General features: G+C 51.8%; 1 protein-coding gene and 1 long non-coding RNA gene across 2 annotated transcripts; one reads left to right on the forward strand and one right to left on the reverse strand.

Moving 5' to 3' along the window:
• Positions 1–2,207: 2,207 nt before the first annotated feature.
• Positions 2,208–5,758, forward strand: LOC127461927 (zinc finger protein 41 homolog). The gene is made up of 3 exons (XM_051770127.1): positions 2,208–2,413; positions 2,602–3,082; positions 5,590–5,758. The coding sequence occupies exons 1-3, from the start codon at positions 2,242–2,244 to the stop codon at positions 5,756–5,758; spliced, it is 822 nt and encodes a 273-aa protein (XP_051626087.1). The 5' UTR covers positions 2,208–2,241.
• Positions 5,759–13,013: 7,255 nt separating this feature from the next.
• Positions 13,014–20,248, reverse strand: LOC127461923 (uncharacterized). The gene is made up of 3 exons (XR_007900238.1): positions 20,180–20,248; positions 19,022–19,215; positions 13,014–13,062 (listed from the first exon to the last, which is right to left on the reverse strand). It is a non-coding gene; the product is annotated as an uncharacterized LOC127461923 (long non-coding RNA).
• Positions 20,249–20,777: the final 529 nt, after the last annotated feature.

The following is a 20,777-nucleotide window of genomic DNA, read 5'->3' on the forward strand; positions in this document are numbered from 1 at the left end:
TCTTCCATCGCTCTGCTTCCTTTTCCTGCCCCTGCTCCCCCTCCGCTCCCTTCCCTCTGGCATTTTTATTAGGAATGTTCTTGCTGTTCTCACTGTCCGAGCATGAGCTGATCCCCAGGGGAGCCTGTGGAATGTAACCCCTCAAGCACTAAATTCCTTCCCCTGTGCCAAAGACACGGGTTTGTTGTTGCTGCCCCTCCCACCGAGCACCAGCTCCATCTCCTGCTCCTGCCCAGCGGCTTTGCAGAAATCCAGGGCTGGGTGTGGATTGAAGGCTGTGGCAAGGGACAGGATAAAGTTGCTTGGCTTTCCACCCTTGATGTCTCAATGTTTGTGATCTTAGGAACCCTCACAAACCTGGAACAAGGCAGATTATCTGTTTTTGTGAGATATGTACCTGGAGATTATTTTGATCTGTGTTTAAATCGTCCTTAAATAAAACAACTGATAGAAAACTATAAAAAAAAATGGAAAAGGGAAAAATAAGAAAAAAGAAAATTTAAAAAAAAGGGAGAAAAGAGATAAAAAGGAGAAAAAAGAGGAAAAAAAAAGAAAAAATAGGAAAAAATGAGGAAAAAAAGAACAAATAAAAAAGAGAAAAAAGAAAAAAGAGAGAGAAAAAAGGGAAGAAAAGAAAGAAGAAAGAAAAAAGAAAGAAAAGAGAGAAAGAAAAAAGAGAAAATAAAAGAAGACAGAAAAACTAAAACCCAAAATGCCCGATCCTCCCCCGCCGCAGGGACTACAACTCCCACAATGCCCCGCGCAGGCGGGGGGCGGGCAGGGGCCGTGGCCGCGCGCTGATTGGCTGCGGGGTGGGTCTGTAAAGGCGGAGGGCGCGCGGAGCGAGCGCCATTTTGGCCTCGTGGTCGGGAGTGAGGAGGACTCGCCTGCGGCCGCTGCACTTCGCTGGGTGAGTTGGCGGGGGGGCGGCGAGAGCGGGGTCTGGGGATCCCCTCGGGGGCTGCGGGGAGCGCGGCTGTGGGTGGAAAGGCTGGAGGGCTCGGGGGGGTTTAGCGGGGGGGTTCGGGTGTTCCCGGGGACGTTTTGAGGGGTCCCTGAAAGGACTCGGGGGGGAGGTTGAAGGTCCCTGAAGAGTGCTGGGGGGCTCTGATGGGAGTTTTGTTTTCTGAGAAGATTTGGGGTGTCCCAGGTGGGCTTTGGGGCTCTCTGGGGAGGTTTGGGGTTCCTGGGAGGCTTTGCGGGGACCTTGAGGCAGTTTTGGGGTCTCTAGGGGGGTTTAAGGTGTCCCAGACGGTTTGGAGGGCCCGTGGGGGGGATTGGGGGTCCCTGAATGGGCTTGAGGGGTCCCAGGTGGGTTTTGCGGGTCACTGAGAGGGTTTGGGGGGTGCTGGGGAGGGATGAGATCTCTGAGGGGATTTGAAGGGACCTGGAGAAGGTTTTGTTGGGTCGAAGGGGGATTTCAGAGGTTTTGAAAGGATTTTACAGGGTCCCATAAAGCCCAGCAAGGGAGTTCAAGGGGTCCCCCAGCCCCCAGGGTAGGGGTCCTAGGGATGCCCCCCAAAATCCAGAGGGGGAGATGTACGACAGCCGGGTAAGGGGATCCCAGTGCCCCCAGTATATCCCAGTGACTTCCCAGTTACCCTCAGTATGGCCCAGTAACCCCCTCAGTGACCACCCAGTGTATCCCAGTGACCTTCCACTGCCCCCCAGTATGGCCCAGTGATCCTGCAGTGAGCACCCAGTAACCTGCCAGTGTCCCCCCATGTGTCCTGGTATCCCCCAGTAACTCCCCAGTGCCCCCCAGTGTGCCCCAGTTCCCCCCCAGTCCCTCCCAGTGCCCTCTCAGAGGGCCCCTGAAAGCCTGGTGAGGGGGGGCACGGAGAAGGGGAAACCTGGACAGTGGGGACCCCTGGGATCCCCTAGGACAACAAAGTGGAGAACCTGGAGAGGGGGAATTTCTGGGAATGCAGCATCCCGAAGGTGAGAATCAGAGGAGAAGGGAGCCTTGGGACCCCCAACACTCCCAGCATCTCTAGGTAGAACCCCCAGTATCCCAGACAGGGGAGACTCTCTGAACCCTAAAGAGGGGAAGCCAGAGAAGGGGAAATCTTAGGAGAATTTTTTTGGGCTCATCTTCATATTTTAGAGTATTTTTTAGGTGAATCTCAACTTCTTTCAGTTTGGGGGGGCAGGAGTCTTCTCACTCTTTCTTATAGGCTTTTGCCTGAATCTCGATGATTTGGGGTTTTCTGGGCTGAGTCTTGGTGTTTGGAGGTTTTTATGGTCACAGGATGCCCGGTGAGTTCTAGAGATGGACTTGGGCAGGAGGAACCCCCAAGCCAACGAGCTCAGCCCTTGTTTTCCCCCCATCAGGATTTGTCCTTCCCAAAGCTTGGGCAGATGGAGGAGGAGGCTGCGAGGAAGAGGAAGATGCCTTGGGCCCCCCAGGCAGGTGAGGAGGAAGTCAGTGTCCCTTTGGGCGGGTGTTGTGCTGGCTCTGTCAGCCCAGCATGGCCCCGGCTGCAGGACAACCCCGCTGGCGCCGCCGTCCTGCCGGGGCCGGAGCTGGGGGGATGTCCTTGGCCTTCCCTGTGGGCCGGAGGCAAATCCCCTGCCTGTCCTTCTTGCTTCCTGCCCCAGGCCCCGAGCTGAGGACGGAGAGCCCGGAGGACAAATCCCCCCGTGAGACCCTGGTGGGAGAGGCCGTTTTGAAGGGCTCCCCGGCGCAGGAAGGCAGCGGGGAGGAAAAGGGCCGGAGATCCCCCTGCAGGAGGGGCTCCAAAGCCAGCCCAGGGTGCTCTGAGGAGGAAAGAGCCAGCCTGTGCTGGGAAGGCGGCCGGAGCTTGAGGGGGAGCTCTGAGCTGGTGGTCCCTGAGCAGCCTCCCAGCAGGGAGAAGCCCTTCAGGTGCTTGGAATGTGGGAAGAGCTTTAGGAAGAGCACCAACCTCCTCACCCACCAGCACATCCACACTGGGGAACGGCCCTACATGTGTGGGGAATGTGGGAAGAGGTTTCAGACCAGCTCCAATCTCCTCCTGCACCAGTGGACGCACACGGATGAGAGGCCCTTCCACTGCACTGACTGCGGGAAGGGCTTCAACTGGAACTCCAACCTCGTCAGGCACCGACGCATCCACACCGGGGAGAGGCCCTACAAGTGTGGGGAGTGTGGGAAGAGCTTCACCCACAGCTCTAACTTGACCAGACACCAACAGACCCACCGGGGTAATAGAAGCCCTGTGAGTGCCCCAACTGTGGGAAGAGCTTCAGCCACTGCTTCCACCCCAAATTTACCCCCTGATGCTGAGGCAACCCCTGGAGTTCAAGGACTGTCAGTCCATCCCTTTCGACCAGAAATGGCCAGTCCCCTTTCCCAGGGGCAGCTTCTTCCAACAGGACCCTTTTTTGGGGGAGTGTGGAGATTCCTGCCTTGGCTGGGGACCCCCCAAGGTCATTCCTGGAAGTTGAGAGCAGAGATCTCCCCATGAATGTTGGTCTGGGGGAGTTCCATCCCTCTCTAATAAGAATTATTGCTTTTGTGCCAGCTTTAGTAGAATTGCTTCTTTAGTGTAGAGCACTGTCCTATCTTATCCTGTACTCCTGGTAGTTTTAGTGTGTATATTGTGCAGTAAAAAATTCTGATTAAGATCTTTTGTCTGATCATTTGGAACCCTAAATAAATTCATTTCTATCAATAGATCTGATTTGCCATCATTTAACCTGGAGGACAAAAACAATTCAGTCACACCTCTGTAATTCCTCTAAAGTGAAAGTGTTGGCATAATCCACGGCTGAGATTGGATCCAGCAGCCCCCAGCACCCCACAGTAAATTGAGAGCTCAGGGGGGCCACCTCCCTTTCCCACCCCTTTGTGCCCAAATACCCTCATGAGACCATCTGACCCACCAGACCACCCCCCCTTTTCCACCCTTCTCCCTGTTTCTCCCATTTTCCCATTGTCCTCTTAATCCTCATTTTCCCCTCCAAACAGTTTTTGGGCTCCCAACCCCCACTCTTTGCCCCCTCTTCTGTGGCTGCTGAAGGAGAAAATGAGGCTGCACACACAGAGTTCCATTTCAGGACTTGTCCGCCCATCTTTCCGGTGTCCCCCTTTCATTGGGGTTCCTTTGGAAACAGCACCTGGGCTTTGTCTTTTAGTCCACCAGAATTCCCAGCATGGCCCCAAAGCAGTGCCCTGATCCCACACATTCCCCTCCCCTCATGTGCTGGTGTATTGGGACAAAGTTGTGATGATATTTTTGGTCTGTGTTTGTCCTTAGCCACCTGCAGTAGTTTATATTCTCCCTGCCAAGTTCACTGATAAAACAGTGAATTTGGCCTTGGAGGGAGAACTTCTGTATAAACTGTATAAACTGTGATTGGTTAATTGCTCGTCAAGGGCCTTTGGAGGAGAAAGTGATGATGAAGGGAGGAAGGCTCACCCCCAGACTCAATTGGGAAAGACCCCCAGGACACACATGGGGGGATTTCCAAAGTTCTCACCCATTCACAGGAGGGGTGCACTGACATAACCAAGGGGGTGGGATTGGGAACCCCTGATGGGTCGGTGCTGGCCACACCTCCCCGGGCAGGTGTGCTCAATGAACTGTATAAAAGCAGACACGCTTTCCGTGTTGGTGGCCGGCTCTACAGGAAGGACCAAGTTGCTTTTAGCAGGGACACCTGCTGAAGTGGGAGCCTGCCAGCCCTTCGGAACACGCAGCTGCTGCAGAGGCTTTATTACTGGTTAGGGTGGGTAAGACTCTCTTATAGGTGACACCTGGGTGAGTAGGGTGTCGAGCCTTCTCTCTAGGGTCTTTTTGTTCACTTTTCTCCTTCCTAATCTGTTTTTCTTGGATGCCTGTTTTTACTGTGAGCCACCTTTCATAATAAATAGTTACTTTGTTGCCTAGCAACAGTGTCCAGTTTTCTGCGTTCCAGTATCTCTCGAACCTTTTTCCCCGATACAGTAACCCCTCCCTAATACAGGCACATATTCTATAGAGTCCATCCTTAGGTGTTGTATGATAGATCTATAGGATATTACGAACAATAAGCAATAATAAGGCAAGTGTCCTCCTTAGGGACACACACTTCAGAAGGGAACTTGCACTGGACCCCCCCCCCTTCAGCTTCGAGCCACCCGGTGCCACAGAGGGGGACAGAGCTCCTGTGGAACATTCTATTCCACTGACACAGAGCAAGGAATAAACCCAAACTACTGCCTGGGTTTGTTCCCTGGGGGTCTCTGCAGCAGCAAGCACAGCCCCACACTGACTGCTCTGGGCTGTGCAGGCATTTGTGCTTCTGCCTGTCTCACACACACACACAAAAGTCTGGTTAGTGCTGCCCTCAGGAAACCCCCCCAGCCTTGGTCCAGCTAAAGCCGTGGAATTTGTCTTTGTTTCCCTTGGGTTCAGGGTCAGGCTGTGCCTGTGTCCAGCCCAGAGGCTGTATCAGGGTGAATTTATGCTGATACTTTTGGTCTGTGTTTGGCCCTGCCACCTGTGAAAGCTTTGCTCTTTCCCTGCCAAGTTATGGGAAAACAAGCAGTGCTAAACGGGAAAGTTGTCCTTGAAGAGAGCTTCTTGTATAAACTGTTTTAATTGGTATTCTATGATTGGCTAGTTGTCCTCCAAGGTCACTTGAAGGAGAGATTGAGAAGGACGATGATGAAGGACCCCCAGACTCATTTGGAAAAGACCCCCCCGAGTACAGTTCGCAGGCGCAGGGAAAGCCATGCGTGCGCAGGAGGGGTGCACTGACATACCCAGGGGGAGGGATTGAGAACCCCTGATGGGGCAGTGCTGGCCACACCTGGGGAGGTTGTGGTCTCTCAACTGATTGTTTAAAAAGGAGATAGTGCCTTCTTGGCGAGAGCTAGCTTTACTTCAAGGACAACGTTGCCTTCTGGCGGGGACTCTTGCCAGCTTGTTAACTTATTGACTCTCCGAGGGTGCCGCTTCTGCTCTGGGTAATTATGGGTATGCTAGGTCAGTAAGATAACTTTATAGGCAACAGCTGGGTAACTGGGGAGGTCCCACTGGGGGCTTATTCCTCTCCTCGTTCCTCCCTTTTGGGTTTGTTCATTTTCTTGGCCACCTTTTGTAATAAACATTGGGGTTTTTTGTTGAGCTAGCAACGGTGTCTGTTTTTCGTGTCTGTATATCTCGGACTTTCCCTGATAAAGTAACCCCCCCTCCCCGATACACAGTGACAGAACTGGGGGTCCCAGTGTCCCAGTTGGTGTCCCCCTGTCCCAGTTGTCCCAGTGTCCCAGTTGGGTGTCCCAGTGTCCCAGTTGTCCCAGTGTCCCAGTTGGTGTCCCAGTGTCCCAGTTGGTGTCCCCCTGTCCCAGCTGTCCCAGTTTGTCCCAGTGTCCCACCCTGAGCAGCAGCAGCAGCCCCGGCCCGGCCGAGCAGAGCAGCAGCAGCACCCCCTGCGCCGTCAGGATCCGGTTCTTGGTGCTCTCCCTCAGCGCCAGGAACGGGGCGGGAACCGGCTCTGTGGGAACGGGACTGGGTAACTGGGAGGGACTGGGTATACTGGGAGGGACTGGGGTACACTGGGAGGGACTGGGGTATACTGGGAGGGACTGGGTATACTGGGAGGGACTGGGGTATACTGGGAGAGACTGGGTATACTGGGAGGGACTGGGTATACTGGGAGGGACTGGGGTACACTGGGAGGGACTGGGTATACTGGGAGGGAGTGCAGGGCACTGGGTTATACTGGGAGGGCCTGGGCTATACTGGGAGGGCACTGGGTTATACTGGGAGGGACTGGAGGGCACTGGGTTATGCTGGGAGGGCACTGGGAGGGACTCAAGAGAGATACTGGGAGTGACTGGGACAGACTGGAGTGGGACTGGAGGGCACTGAGAAGGGCTCAAAGGGGTTACTGGGAATAACTGGGATGGACTGGGGGGCACTGCAGGGCACTGGGATGGACTGGGGGGGCTTGTGGTAGCACTAGGTTATACTGGGAGGGGACTGGGATGGACTGGGTTATACTGGGAGGGGACTAGGATGGACTGGGAAAGATCAGTGACTCAGATGAGACCCCCCAGCCCCCTCGATCCCCCCGAGACCCCCAGGACCCTCCCGAAGGTGCTGCAGGGCTGGGGGGCACTGGGATACCCTTGGAGGGGACTGGGATGGAGGGGGTTAAACCGGGAGGGACTGGGCTATACTCGTACCATGCTGGGGGCACCAGGAAGGGCTGGGTGACCTGGCTGAGACCCCCCCACGCCCCCCACTCACCGAGGACCCTGACGAAGGTGCCGCAGCTCTGGGCCGTCTCCCCCCCGGACTCCACGCGGCAGAAGAAGAGCCCAGAGTCGTTATGGGACAGTTTGGGGTAGGTCAGGGTGGAGCTTCCCCCCCCTTCCTGCACCACCCGCTCCATCCGGCGGCCCCCCCGGGTGGCCACCACCTCCTGGGGCCAGGGGCAGCTCCGGGGGACCTCCCCGAGCCCGGGGGGACACGCCTGGAGCCAGGTCAGGGCGGTGTCGGGGGGGCCTCGGAAGTGGCACTCGAGGGTCAGGGGGGTCCCCACGGGCCCCTCGCGGGAGGGGGGCCCCCCCCCACACCCAGAGCCACCCCCGGGGCGGGGCCGGGGAGCAGGAGGGGCTCGGGGGGCTCCCGGTGGTCACGGTCACGGGGGTCGGCGTCTCGGGGGGCTCCAGGGGTCATGCACGGGGTGCAGCCTTCGGGGGGGGTCTGGGAGCACTGGGAGCCTGCGGGGACAGAGGGGGGGTTAGGGGAGGTCACCAGTGCCCCCCAACCCCCATGGAGGGTGACTGACCCTGAGGGGGTCACTGGGGGTCCCTGTCCCTTCTGGGGGGGGTCTTTGGGAGTTCCCAGAACAGTGAGGGGTCTTTGGGGGTCCCCCAGACCCATCTGAAGGTCATTGGGCGCCCCCCAGCCCCTCCCAGTTCCCCCCTTTCCCCCTCCCAGTTTCGGTTCCCTGTCCCAGTTTGGGAACAGGAAATACTGGTTGGGGTGGCGGGGGACATTTTGACACAGGTGTGGGGGACAAAACCTGATGCTGAGACCCCCTGAGACCCCCCAGACCCAAACCCTGAGACCCCCAAACCCAAATGGAGACCTTGGGATCCCCGAGACCCCCAGATCCAAATCCTGAGCCCCTCGGACCCAAACTGAGCCCCCCTGACCCAAACTGAGCCCCCTAGACCCAAACCCTAAACCTCCCTGACCCAAACTGAGACCCCCAGACCCAAAACCTGAGATCCCCAGAGCCAAACTGAGACCCCCAGACCCAAATCCTGAGCCCCCCAGACCCAAAACCTGAGATCCCCAGAGCCAAACTGAGACCCCCAGACCCAAATCCTGAGCCCCCCAGACCCAAAAGCTGAGATCCCCAGACCCAAACTAAGACCCCCAGACCCAAGGCCCCCAGACCCAAACTGAGGCCTTGGGACCCCTGAGACTCCCATACCCAAAGCCTGAGACCCCCTGACCCAAGCTGACACCCCAGAGACCCCTCAGACCCAAACTGAGGCCCCCCCCCACCAAAACTGAGACCCCCAGACCCAAATCCTACCTGCAAGGAGCAGTGTTATAAGTGATCTAAAGAAATTTGCTGTTCAAATGAGAAAGAGTTAACAAAGTTATTATATTGTGTTAACTGCTTTGTTGGAATCACAAGTTAGAGTGTTATGCAATGCCTAACCACAAGTTCTGTAAGCTGCAAACTGATTAACCACAACGCAATGATGATTTAGCACATTGTACTTTGAAGATGTTTCTTCTAAGCATATTAATGGGGAGCAATACGGAGGGGTCGGCCACGAGGAGTCCGGGTGATCAACCATCATCCTGATGGAAATTTCCAGAACCACGGCCTAATAGAGACTAATGACTTTAAAATTATTGGTGGACACCCCTCAACAACGGAGATGGCCCGCGAAAGGAGGAACCAACCCAGAGTTGGCCCGCGAAGAGGGAACCAAGCAGGATGCAGCCCGTGAAATCTCCACCAATGGACTGATGACATGACTTTGGGGTGGAGGAGGCAAAGGAGGGTATAATAAGTGCTGTTTCTGTTCCCCTTTGCGGACTGCGGCAGGAACAGGAGTTTCCTCCGGTCTCCCGGCCAGCCGTTTTTGCTTGTTTGTGGTTTTAAAAAATCTTTTATACCTTGCAACCTAAATTTAAAGCCTCGTTACCTGTCACAAGGTACAGTTGTTGGAGTAGCCAAGGCACTTCTTCGGCAGGAAGAGTTTTCTGTGGTGGCACCTTTTGTCTGGCAGGAATCTTCATTTGGATTCAATATTTAAAAGCAAGGACCGGACCTTGCAGCGCAGGGTAGAAAAAAGGGAACAGCAGCTCTTTCCACCAGGAAAAAAAGTGTGGAACCTTTGGCTTTGAGGTACAGTTGCTGGGGAAGGCTGGGCACTTTGGCAGGAAGAGCTTTCTGTGGTGGCACCTTTTGTCTGGCACGAATCTTCATTTGGAGTAAATTTTTCAGGAGGCGGGACCGGCTATTAAAGTACAGTGCTCAAAAAAGGAAACAGTAGATATTTCCCTAAGGAGAAAAAGTCTGGAACCTTTGGCTTCAGGTGTAGTTGGTGCAGCCAGAGCACTTCTTGGGCAGGAAAAACTTTCTGTGGTGGCACCTTTTGTCTGGCAGGAAACTTCAGTTGGAGTAAATTTTTCAGGAGGTGGGACCGGCCATTGCAGCGCAGGGCTGAAAAAAGAGAACAGCAGCTCTTTCCCTAAGGAAAAAATGTCTTGAACCTTAGTCTTTCAGCTGTAGTTGTTGGGGCAGTCTGGGCACTTCTCTGGCAGCAAGAGTTTTCTGTGGTGCTACCATTTCTCTGGTAGGAATCTTTAGTTGGATTCAATTTCTCAGAAGGTGGGACCGGCCATTGCAGCGCAGGTCTGAAGAAAGGGAACAGCAGCCCTTTCCACCAGGAAAAAAAGTCTGGAACCTTTGGCTTCAGGTGTAGTTGGTGCAGCAGCCTAAGAACTTCTTCGGAGGGAATTGTTTTCTGTGGTGGCAGCTTTTGTCTGGCAGGAATCCTCATTTACATCCCATTTTCCTGGAGGTGGCTCCAGCCATTACAGAGCAGGGCAGAAAAAAGAGAACAGCAGCTCTTTCCACCAGGAAAAAAAGTCTGGAACCTTTGGCTTCTGTTGCAGTTTTTGGGGCAGCCTGGGCACTTCTTGGGCTAGATGAGTTTTCTGTGGTGGCACCTTTTGTCTGGCAGGAATCTTCATTTACATTAAATTCTCCAGGATGTGGGTCTGCCCTCTGCAGCGCAGAGCTGAAAAAAAGGAACAGCAGCTCTTTCCACCAGGAAAAAAAGTCTGGATCCTTTGGCTTCAGGTGTAGTTGGTGCAGCCTGTGCACTTCTTGGGCAGGAAGAGTTTTTTGTGGTGGCACCTTTTGTCTGGCAGGAATCTTCAGTTGGATTCAATTTTTCAGGAGGTGGGACCGGTCATTGCAGAGCAGGGCACAAAAAAGGGAACAACAGCTCTTTCCACCAGGAAAAAAAGTCTGGATCCTTCGGTTTCAGATGTAAGTGGTGGGCAGCCTGGGCACATCTTGGGCAGGAAGACCTCTCTGTGGGGGCACCTTTTGTCTGGCAGGAATCTTCACTTGGATTCAATTTTTCAGGAGGTGGGACTGGCCATTGAAGTGCAGGGCTTAAAAAAATGGAACAGCAGCTCTTCCCACCAGGAAAAAAGTCGGGAAGCTTTGGTTTTAGGTGCCATTGGTGGGGCAGCCTGGGCACTTTTTGGGCAGCAAGAAATTCCTGTGGTGGCAACTTTTTTTTCGGAGGAATCTTCATTTGGATTCACTATTCTAGGAGGTGGGACCGGCCATTGCAGTGCAGGGCTAAATAAAGGGAACAGCAGCTCTTTCCCTAAGGAAAAAAAGTCTGGATCCTATGGCTTCAGGTGTAGTTGGTGCAGCCTGGGTATTCCTTGGGTAGAAAGAGTTTTCTGTAGTGGCACCTTTTGTCTGGCAGGTATCGACAGTTGGATTTAATTTTCCAGGAGGTGGGACCGGTCATTGGAGCGCAGGACTGATAAAAGGGAAAAACAGCTCTTTCCCTAAGGAAAAAAAGTCTGGATCCTTTGGTTTCAAGTGTAGTTGGTGGGGCTGGCTGGACACTTCGTGGGCAGGAAGAGTTTTCTGTGGTGGCACCTTTTGTCTGGCAGGAATCTTCAGTTGGAGTAAATTTTTCAGGAGAAGGGATCGGCCATAGCGGAGCAGGCCTGAAAAAAGGGAACAGTAGTTCTCTCCACCAGGAAAAAAGTCTGGATCTTTTGGCTTCAGGTGTAGTTGTTGGTACAGACAGGGCACTTCTTGGGCAGCAAGAACTTCCTGTAGTGGCACCTTTTTTTTAGGAGGAATCTTCATTTGGATTCAATATTCTATGAGGTGGGACCGGCAATTGGAGAGCAGGGTTGAAAAAGGGAACAGCAGCTCTTTCCACCAGGAAAAAAAGTCTGGATCCTTTGGTTTCAGGTGCAGTTTTTGGGGCAGCCTGGGCACTTCTTGGGCAGAAAGAACTTTCTGTGGTGGCACCTTTTGTCTGGCAGGAATCTTCAGTTGGAATGAATTTTTCAGGAAGTGGGACCGGTCATTGCAGCGCAGGCATGAAAAAAGGGAACAGCAGCTCTTTCCCTAAGGAAAAAATGTCTGGATTCATTGGCTTCAGGTGCACTTGGTGGAGTAGCCTGGGCACTTCTTGGGCTAGATGAGTTTTCTGTGGGGGCACCTTTTGTCTGGCAGGAAACTTCATTTACAATAAATTTTACTGGAGGTGGGACCGGCCATTGCAGTGCAGGGCTGAGAAAAGGGAACAGCAGCTCTTTCCACCAGGAAAAAAAGTCTGGATCCATTGGTTTCAGGTGTATTTGGTGGTGTAGGCTGGGTACTTCTTGGGCAGGAAGAGTTTCCTGTGGTGGCACCTTTTGTCTGGCAGGAATCTTCAGTTGGGTTCAATTTTTTAAACAGTGGGATTGGTCATTGCAGCGCAGGCCTGAAAAAAGGGAACAGCAGCTCTTTCCACCAGGAAAAAAAGTCTGGATCCATTGGCTTCAGGTGTAGTTTTTGCAGCCTGGGCACTTCTTGGGCAGCAAGAGCTTTCTGTGGTGGCACCTTTTGTCTGGCAGGAATCTTCAGTTGGAGTAAATTTTTCAGGAGGTGGGACCGGTCATTGCAACGCAGGACTAAAAAAACGGAACAGCAGCTCTTTCCCCAAAGAAAAAAAGGCAGGATCCTTTGGATTCAGGTTTAGTTGGTACAGCCTGGGTACTTCTTGGCCAGGAAGAGTTTCTGTGGTGGCACCTTTTGTCTGGCAGGAATCTTCAGTTGGATTCAATTTTTTAAACGGTGGGACCGGCCATTGCAGCGCAGGCCTGAATAAAGGGAACAGAAGCTCTTTACACCAGGAAAAAAAGTCTGGATCCTTTGGCTTTGAGATGCAGTGGGTGGGGCAGCCTGGGCACTTCTTGGGCTAGATGAGTTTTCTGTGGTGGCACCTTTTGTCTGGCAGGAATCTTCATTTACAATAAATTTTCCAGGAGGTAGGACCAGCCATTGCAGCGCAGGGCTGGAAAAAGGGAACAGCAGCTCTTTCCACCGGTAAAAAAAGTCTGGATCCTTTGGTTTCAGGTGCAGTTTCTGGGGCAGCCTGGGTACTTCTTGGGCAGGAAGAACTGTCTGTGGTGGAACCTTTTGTCTGGCAGGAATCTTCAGTTGGATTCAATTTTTCAGGAGGTGGGACCGGCCATTGCAGCGCAGGCCTGAATAAAGGGAACAGAAGCTCTTTACACCAGGAAAAAAAGTCTGGATCCTTTGGCTTTGAGGTGCAGTTGGTGGGGCAGTCTGGGCACTTCTTGGGCTAGATGAGTTTTCTATGGTGGCAGCTTTTGTCTGGCAGGAATCTTCATTTACAATAAATTTTCCAGGAGGTGGGACCGGTCATTGCAGCGTAGGCCTGAAAAAAGGGAACAGTAGCTCTTTCCACCAGGAAAAAAAGTCTGGATCTATTGGCTTCAGGTGCAGTATTTGGGGCAGCCTGGGCACTTCTTGGGCAGGAAGAGTTTTCTGTGGTGGCACCTTTTGTCTGGCAGGAATCTTCAGTTGGATTCAATTTTTTAACAGGTGGGACCGGCTATTGCAGCGCAGACATGAAAAAAGGGAACAGCAGCTCTTTCCACCAGGAAAAAAAGTCTGGATCCTTTATCTTCAGGTGTAGTTGGTGGGGCAGGTTGGGCACTTCTAGGGCAGGAAGAGTTTTCTGTGGTGGCACCTTTTGTCTGGCAGGAATCTTCAGCTGGAGTAAATTGTTCAGGAGGTGGGACCGGTCATTGCAGAGCAGGACTGAAAAAAGGGAACAGCAGCTCTTTCCCCAAAGAAAAAAAGGCAGGATCCTTTGGCTTCAGGTTTAGTTGGTACAGCCTGGGTACTTCTTGGCCAGGAAGAGTTTCTGTGGTGGCACCTTTTGTCTGGCAGGAATCTTCAGTTGGATTCAATTTTCCAGGAGGTGGGACCGGCCATTGCAGAGTAGGACTGAAAAAAGGGAACAACAGCTCTTTCCACCAGGAAAAAAGTCGGGATCCTTTAGCTTTGAGGTGTATTTGGTGGGGTAGACTGGGCACTTCTTGGGCAGGAAGAACTTTCTGTGGTGGCACCTTTTGTCTGGCAGGAATCTTCAGTTGGATTCAATTTTTCGCGTGGCGGGACCGGCTATTGCAGAGCAGACATGAAAAAAGGGAACAGCAGTTCTTTCCACCAGGAAAAAAGTCTGGATCCTTTCGCCTCAAGTATATTTGGTGGGGAAGGCTGGGCAATTCTTGGGTAGGAAGAGTTTCCTGTGGTGGCACCTTTTGTCTGGCAGGAATCTTCAGTTGGATTCAATTTTTTAAACGGTGGGACTGGTCATTGCAGCACAGGCCTGAATAAAGGGAACAGCAGCTCTTTCCACCAGGAAAAAAAGTCTGGATACTTTGGCTTTGAGATGCAGTGGGTGGGGCAGCGTGGGCACTTCTTGGGCTAGATGAGTTTTCTGTGGTGGCACCTTTTGTCTGGTAGAAATCTTCATTTACAATAAATTTTCCTGGAGGTAGGACCATCCATTGCAGCGCAGGGCTGGAAAAAGGGAACAGCAGCTCTTTCCACCGGGAAAAAAAGTCTGGATCCTTTGGCTTTGAGATGCAGTTTTTGGGGCTGCCTGGGCACTTCTTGGGCAAGAAGAACTTTCTGTGGTGGAACCTTTTGTCTGGCAGGAATCTTCAGTTGGATTCAATTTTTTGAAAGGTGGGACTGGCCATTGCAGCGCATGGCTGAGAAAAGAGAATAGCAGATCTTTCCACCAGGAAAAAAAATCTGGATCTATTGGCTTCAGGTGTAGATTGTGAAGCCTGGGCACTTCTTTGGCAGCAAGACCTTTCTCTGGTGGTACCTTTTGTCTGGCAGGAATCTTCAGTTGGATTCAATTTTCCAGGAGGTGGGACCGGCCATTGCAGAGCAGGACTGAAAAAAGGGAACAACAGCTCTTTCCACCAGGAAAAAAGTCTGGATCCTTTGGCTTCAGGTGTATTTGGTGGGGCAGGCTGGGTACTTCTTGGGCAGGAAAAGTTTTCTGTGGTGGCACCTTTTGTCTGGCAGGAATCTTCAATTGGAGTAAATTTTTCAGGAGGTGGGACCGGCCATTGCAGCGCAGGCCTGAATAAAGGGAACAGCAGCTCTTTACACCAGGAAAAAAAGTCTGGATCCCTTGGCTTTGAGATGCAGTGGGTGGGGCAGCCTGGGCACTTCTTGGGCTAGATGAGTTTTCTGTGGTGGCACCTTTTGTCTGGCAGGAATCTTCAGTTGGTTTAAATTTTTCAGGAGGTGGGACCGGTTATTACAGCGCAGACATGAAAAAAGGGAACAACAGCTCTTTCCACCAAGAAAAAAAAATCTGGATCCTTTGATTTTGAGGTGCAGTTCTTGGAGTAGCCTGGGCACTTCTTGGGCAGGAAGAGTTTTCTGTGGTGGCACCTTTTGTCTGACAGGAATCTTCAGCTGGATTCAATTTTTTGAAAGGTGGGACTGGCCATTGCAGAGCAGGACTGAAAAAAGGGAACAGTAGCTCTTTCCACCAGGAAAAAAGTCTGGATCCATTGGCTTCAGGTGTAGTTTGTGCAGCCTGGGCACTTCTTGGGCAGCAAGAGCTTTCTGTGGTGGCACCTTTTGTCCGGCAGGAATCTTCAGTTGGATTCAATTTTCCAGTATGTGGGACCGGCCATTGCAGCGCAGGACTGAAAAAATGGAACAAAAGCTCTTTCCTCCAGGAAAAAAGTCTGGATCCTTTGGCTTTAGGTGTATTTGGTGGGGCAGGCTGGGTACTTCTTGGGTAGGAAGAATTTTCTGTGGTGGAACCTTTTGTCTGGCAGGAATCTTCAGCTGGAGTAAATTGTTCAGGAGGTGGGACCGGTCATTGCAGCGCAGGACTGAAAAAAGGGAAGAGCAGCTCTTTCCCCAAAGAAAAAAAGGCAGGATCCTTTGGCTTCAGGTTTAGTTGGTGCAGCCTGGGTACTTCTTGGCCAGGAAGAATTTCCTGTGGTGGCACCTTTTGTCTGGCAGGAATCTTCAGCTGGAGTAAATTTTCCAGGAGGTGGGACCGGCCATTGCAGCGCAGGACTGAAAAAGGGGAACAACAGCTCTTTCCTCCAGGAAAAAAGTCTGGATCCTTTGGCTTTAGGTGTATTTGCTGGGGCAGGCTGGGTACTTCTTAGGCAGGAAGAGTTTTCTGTGGTAGCACCTTTTGTCTGGTAGGAATCTTCAGCTGGATTCAATTTTTTAAAAGGTGGGACCGGCCATTGCAGAGCTGGGCTGAAAAAAGGGAACAGCAGCTCTTTCCACCAGGAAAAAAAGTCTGGATCCTTTGGCTTCAGGTGTAGTTGGTGGGGCAGGCTGGGCACTTCTAGGGCAGGAAGAGTTTTCTGTGGTGGCACCTTTTGTCTGGCAGGAATCTTCAGTTGGATTCAATTTTCCAGGAGGTGGGACCGGCCATTGCAGAGCAGGACTGAAAAAAGGGAACAGCAGCTCTTTCCCCAAAGAAAAAAAGGCAGGATCCTTTGGTTTCAAGTGTATTTGCTGGGGCAGGCTGGGTACTTCTTGGGCAGGAAGAGTTTCATGTGGTAGCACCTTTTGTCTGGCAGGAATCTTCAGCTGGATTCAATTTTTTAAACGGTGGGACTGGCCATTGCAGAGCACGGCTGAAAAAAGGGAACAGCAGCTCTTTCCCTAAGGAAAAAAAGTCTGGATCCCTTGGCTTTGAGGTGCAGTTGGTGGGGCAGCCTGGGCACTTCTTGGGCTAGATGAGTTTTCTGTGGTGGCACCTTTTGTCGGGCAGGAATCTTCATTTACAATAAATTTTCCAGGAGGTGGGACCGGCCATTGCAGAGCAGGGCTGAAAAAAGGGAACAGTAGCTCTTTCCACCAGGAAAAAAAGTCTGGATCCTTTGGTTTCAGGTGCAGTTTTTGGGGCAGCCTGGGCACTTCTTGGCCAGGAAGAGTTTCTGTGGTGGCACCTTTTGTCTGGCAGGAATCTTCAGTTGGATTCAATTTTTTGAAAGGTGGGACTGGCCATTGCAGCGAAGGGCTGAGAAAAGGGAACAGCAGCTCTTTCCACAAGGAAAAAAAGTCTGGATCCTTTGGCTTTGAGGTGCAGTTGGTGGGGCAGGCTGGGCACTTCTAGGGCAGGAAGAGTTTTCTGTGGTGGCACCTTTTGTCTGGCAGGAATCTTCAGTTGGAGTAAATTTTTCAGGAGGTGGGACCGGTCATTGCAGCGCAGGACTAAAAAAAGGGAACAGCAGCTCTTTCCCCAAAGAAAAAAAGGCTGGATCCTTTGGCTTCAGGTTTAATTGGTACAGCCTGGGTACTTCTTGGGCAGGAAGAGTTTCTGTGGTGGCACCTTTTGTCTGGCAGGAATCTTCAGTTGGTTTCAATTTTCCAGGAGGTGGGACCGGCCATTGCAGCGCAGGGCGGAAAAAAAGGGAACAGTAGCTCTTTCCACCAGGAAAAAAAGTCTGGATCCTTTGGCTTTGAGATGCAGTGGGTGGGGCAGGCTGGGCACTTCTTGGGCTAGATGAGTTTTCTGTGGTGGCAGCTTTTCTCTGGCAGGAATCTTCATTTACAATAAATTTTCCAGGAGGTGGGACCGGCCATTGCAGTGCAGGGCTGAAAAAAGGGAACAGCAGCTCTTTCCAATAGAAAAAAAGTCTGGATCCATTGGTTTCAGGTGTAGTTTGTGCAGCCTGAGCACTTCTTGGGCAGCAAGAGCTTTCTGTGGTGGCACCTTTTGTCTGGCAGGAATCTTCAGTTGGTTTCAATTTTCCAGGAGGTGGGACCGGCCATTGCAAAGCAGGACTGAAAAAAGGGAACAACAGCTCTTTCCACCAGGAAAAAAAGTCTGGATCCTTTGGCTTCAAGTGTAGTTGGTACAGCCTGGGTACTTCTTGGCCAGGAAGAGTTTCTGTGGTGGCACCTTTTGTCTGGCAGGAATCTTCAGTTGGAGTAAATTTTCCAGGAGGTGGGACCGGCCATTGCAGCGAAGGACTGAAAAAAGGGAACAGTAGCTCTTTCCACCAGGAAAAAAAGTCTGGATCCCTTGGCTTTGAGATGCAGTGGGTGGGGCAGCCTGGGCACTTCTTGGGCTAGATGAGTTTTCTGTGGTGGCACCTTTTGTCTGGCAGGAATCTTCAGCTGGATTCAATTTTTTAAACGGTGGGACTGGCCATTGCAGCGCAGGGCTGAAAAAAGGGAACAGCAGCCCTTTCCACCAGGAAAAAAGTCTGGATCCTTTGGCTTCAGGAGTAGCTGTTGGGGCGGCCTGGGCACATCTTGGGCAGCAGGAGTTTTCTGTGCTGGCACCTTTTGTCTGGCAGGAATCTTCATTTGGGTTTAATTTTTCAGGAGGTGGGACCGGCCATTGCAGAGTAGGGCTGAAAAAAGGGAACAGCAGCTCATTCCACCAGGAAAAAAATCTGGAAGATTTGGCTTCAGGTGTACTTTTTTGGGCAGTCTGGGTAATTTTTGGGCAGGAAAAGTTTTCTGTGCTGGCACCTTTTGTCTGGCAGGAATCTTCGTTTGAAGTAAATTTTTCAGGAGGTGGGACCGGCCATTGCAGCGCAGGGCTGAAAAAAGGGAACAGCAGCTCTTTCCACCAGGAAAAAAAGTCTGGATCCTTTGGCTTCAGATGTAGTTGGTGGGCAGCCTGAGCACATCTTAGGGAGCAACACCTCTCTCTGGTGGCACCTTTTGTCTGGCAGGAATCTTCATTTATATTCAATTTTCCAGGAGGTGGGACTGGTCATTGCAGCGCAGAGCTGAAAAAAGGGAACAGCAGCTCTTTCCATCAGGAAAAAAGTCTGGATCCTTTGGATTTGAAGTGCAGTTGTTGGGGCATCCTGGGCACTTCTTTGGCAGGATGACCTTTCTGTGCTGGCACCTTTTGTCTGGCAGGAATCTTCGTTTGAAGTAAATTTTTCAGGAGGTGGGACCGGCCATTGCAGAGAAGGGTTGAAAAAAGGGAACAGCAGCTCATTCCACCAGGAAAAAAATCTGGAAGCTTTGGTTTTGAGGAGTAGTTTGTCAGGCAGCCTGGCCACTTCTTGGGCAGCAAAGAGATTTCTGTGGTGGCACCTTTTGTCTGGCAGGAATCTTCATTTGGACTAAATTTTTCAGGAGGTGGAACAACCCATTGCAGCGCAGGGCTGAAAAAAGGGAACAGTAGCTCTTTTCACCAGGAAAAAAAGTCTGGAAGCTTTGGCTTCAGATGTAGTTTTTTGGGCAGTCTGGGCACTTTTTGGGCAGGAAAAGTTGTCTGTGGTGGCACCTTTTGTCTGGCAGGAATCTTCATTTATATTGAATTCTCCAGGAGGTCGGACGGGCCATTGCAGCGCAGGGCTGAAAAAAGGGAACAGCAGCTCTTTCCACCAGGAAAAAAAGTCTGGATCCTTTGGCTTCAGATGTAGTTGGTGGGCAGCCTGGGCACATGTTGGGGAGCAACACCTCTCTCTTGTGGCACCTTTTGTCTGGCAGGAATCTTCATTTATATTCAATTTTCCAGGAGGTGGGACCAGCCATTGCAGCGCAGGGCTGAAAAAAAGGGAACAGCAGCTCTTTCCACCAGGAAAAAAAGTCTGGAAGATTTGGCTTCAGGTGTAGTTTGTGGGGCAGCCTGGGCACTTCTTGAGCACCAAGACCTTTCTGTGGTGGCACCTTTTGTCTGGCAGGAATCTTCAGTTGGATTCAATTTTCCAGGAGGTGGGACCGGTCATTGCAGAGTAGGGCTGAAAAAAGGGAACAGCAGCTCTTTCCACCAGGAAAAAAGGCTGGATCCTTTGGCTTTGAGGTGCACTTGGGGGGGGCAGCCTGGGCACTTCTTGGGCAGGAAGAGTTTTCTATGGTGGTACCTTTTGTCTGGCAGGAATCTTCGTGTGAAGTAAATTTTTCAGGAGGTGGGACCGGCCATTGCAGCGCAGAGCTGAAAAAAAAGAACAGCAGCTCTTTCCATCAGGAAAAAAGGCTGGATCCTTTGGATTTGAGGTGCAGTGGTTGGGGCAGCCTGGGCACTTCTTGGGCAGGATGACCTTTCTGTGCTGGCACCTTTTGTCTGGCAGGAATCTTCGTTTGAAGCAAATTTTTCAGGAGGTGGGACCGGCCATTGCAGAGCAGGGCTGAAAAAAGGGAACAGCAGCTCTTTCCACCAGGAAAAAAGGCTGGATCCTTTGGCTTCAGGAGTAGCTGTTGGGGCAGCCTGGGCACTTCTTGGGCAGCCGGAGTTTTCTGTGGTGGCATCTTTTGTCTGGCAGGAATCTTCAGTTGGATTCAATTTTCCAGGAGGTGGGACCGGTCATTGCAGAGTAGGGCTGAAAAAAGGGAACAGCAGCCCTTTCCACCAGGAAAAATGTCAGGATCCTTTGGCTTTGAGCTGCAGTTGTTGGGGCAGCCTGGGCACTTCTTGGGCAGCAGGAGTTTTCTGTGGTGGCACCTTTTGTCTGGCAGGAATCTTCTTTTGAAGTAAATTTTCCAGGAGGTGGGACCGGCCATTGCAGCGCAGAGCTGAAAAAAGGGAACAGCAGCTCTTTCCACCAGGAAAAAATGTCTGGATCCTTTGGCTTCCAATGTAGTTGGTGGGCAGCCTGGGCACATCTTAGGGAGCAACACCTCTCACTGGTGGCACCTTTTGTCTGGCAGGAATCTTCATTTATATTCAATTTTCCAGGAGGTGGGACCGGTCATTGCAGAGTAGGCCTGAAAAAAGGGAACAGCAGCTCATTCCACCAGAAAAAAATCTGGAAGATTTGGCTTCAGGTGTAGTTTTTTGGGTAGTCTGGGCAATTTTTGGGCAGGAAAAGTTTTCTGTGCTGGCACCTTTTGTCTGGCAGGAATCTTCGTTTGAAGTAAATTTTTCAGGAGGTGGGACCAGCCATTGCAGCGCAGGGCTGAAAAAAGGGAACAGCAGCTCTTTCCACCAGGAAAAAAACCTGGAAGCTTTGGTTTTGAGGAGTAGTTTGTCGGGCAGACTGGGCACTTCTTGGGCAGCAAAGAGATTTCTGTGGTGGCACCTTTGTCTGGAAGAATCTTCATTTGGACTAAATTTTTCAGGAGGTGGAACAACCCATTGCAGCGCAGGGCTGAAAAAAGGGAACAATAGTTCTTTTCACCAGGAAAAAAAGTCTGGAAGCTTTGGCTTCCGGTGTAGTTTTTTGGGCAGTCTGGGCACTTTTTGGGCAGGAAAAGTTTTCTGTGCTGGCACCTTTTGTCTGGCAGGAATCTTC

This window comes from Manacus candei, unplaced genomic scaffold (assembly GCF_025592945.1).
Source record: "Manacus candei isolate 608988 ecotype Guabito, Panama unplaced genomic scaffold, ASM2559294v1 h1tg000115l, whole genome shotgun sequence".
Lineage (NCBI taxonomy): Eukaryota > Metazoa > Chordata > Aves > Passeriformes > Pipridae > Manacus > Manacus candei.

Bases quoted from the DNA above. Each gene is read 5' to 3' on its own strand.
- LOC127461927 (XM_051770127.1), top strand. From the start codon at position 2,242: ATGGTCACAGGATGCCCGGTGAGTTCTAGAGATGGACTTGGGCAGGAG. The intron at 2,414-2,601 runs GTGAGGAGGAAG...TTCCTGCCCCAG, and splicing joins GCCTTGGGCCCCCCAGGCAG to GCCCCGAGCTGAGGACGGAG. The intron at 3,083-5,589 runs GCACCGACGCAT...ATGATTGGCTAG, and splicing joins TGGAACTCCAACCTCGTCAG to TTGTCCTCCAAGGTCACTTG.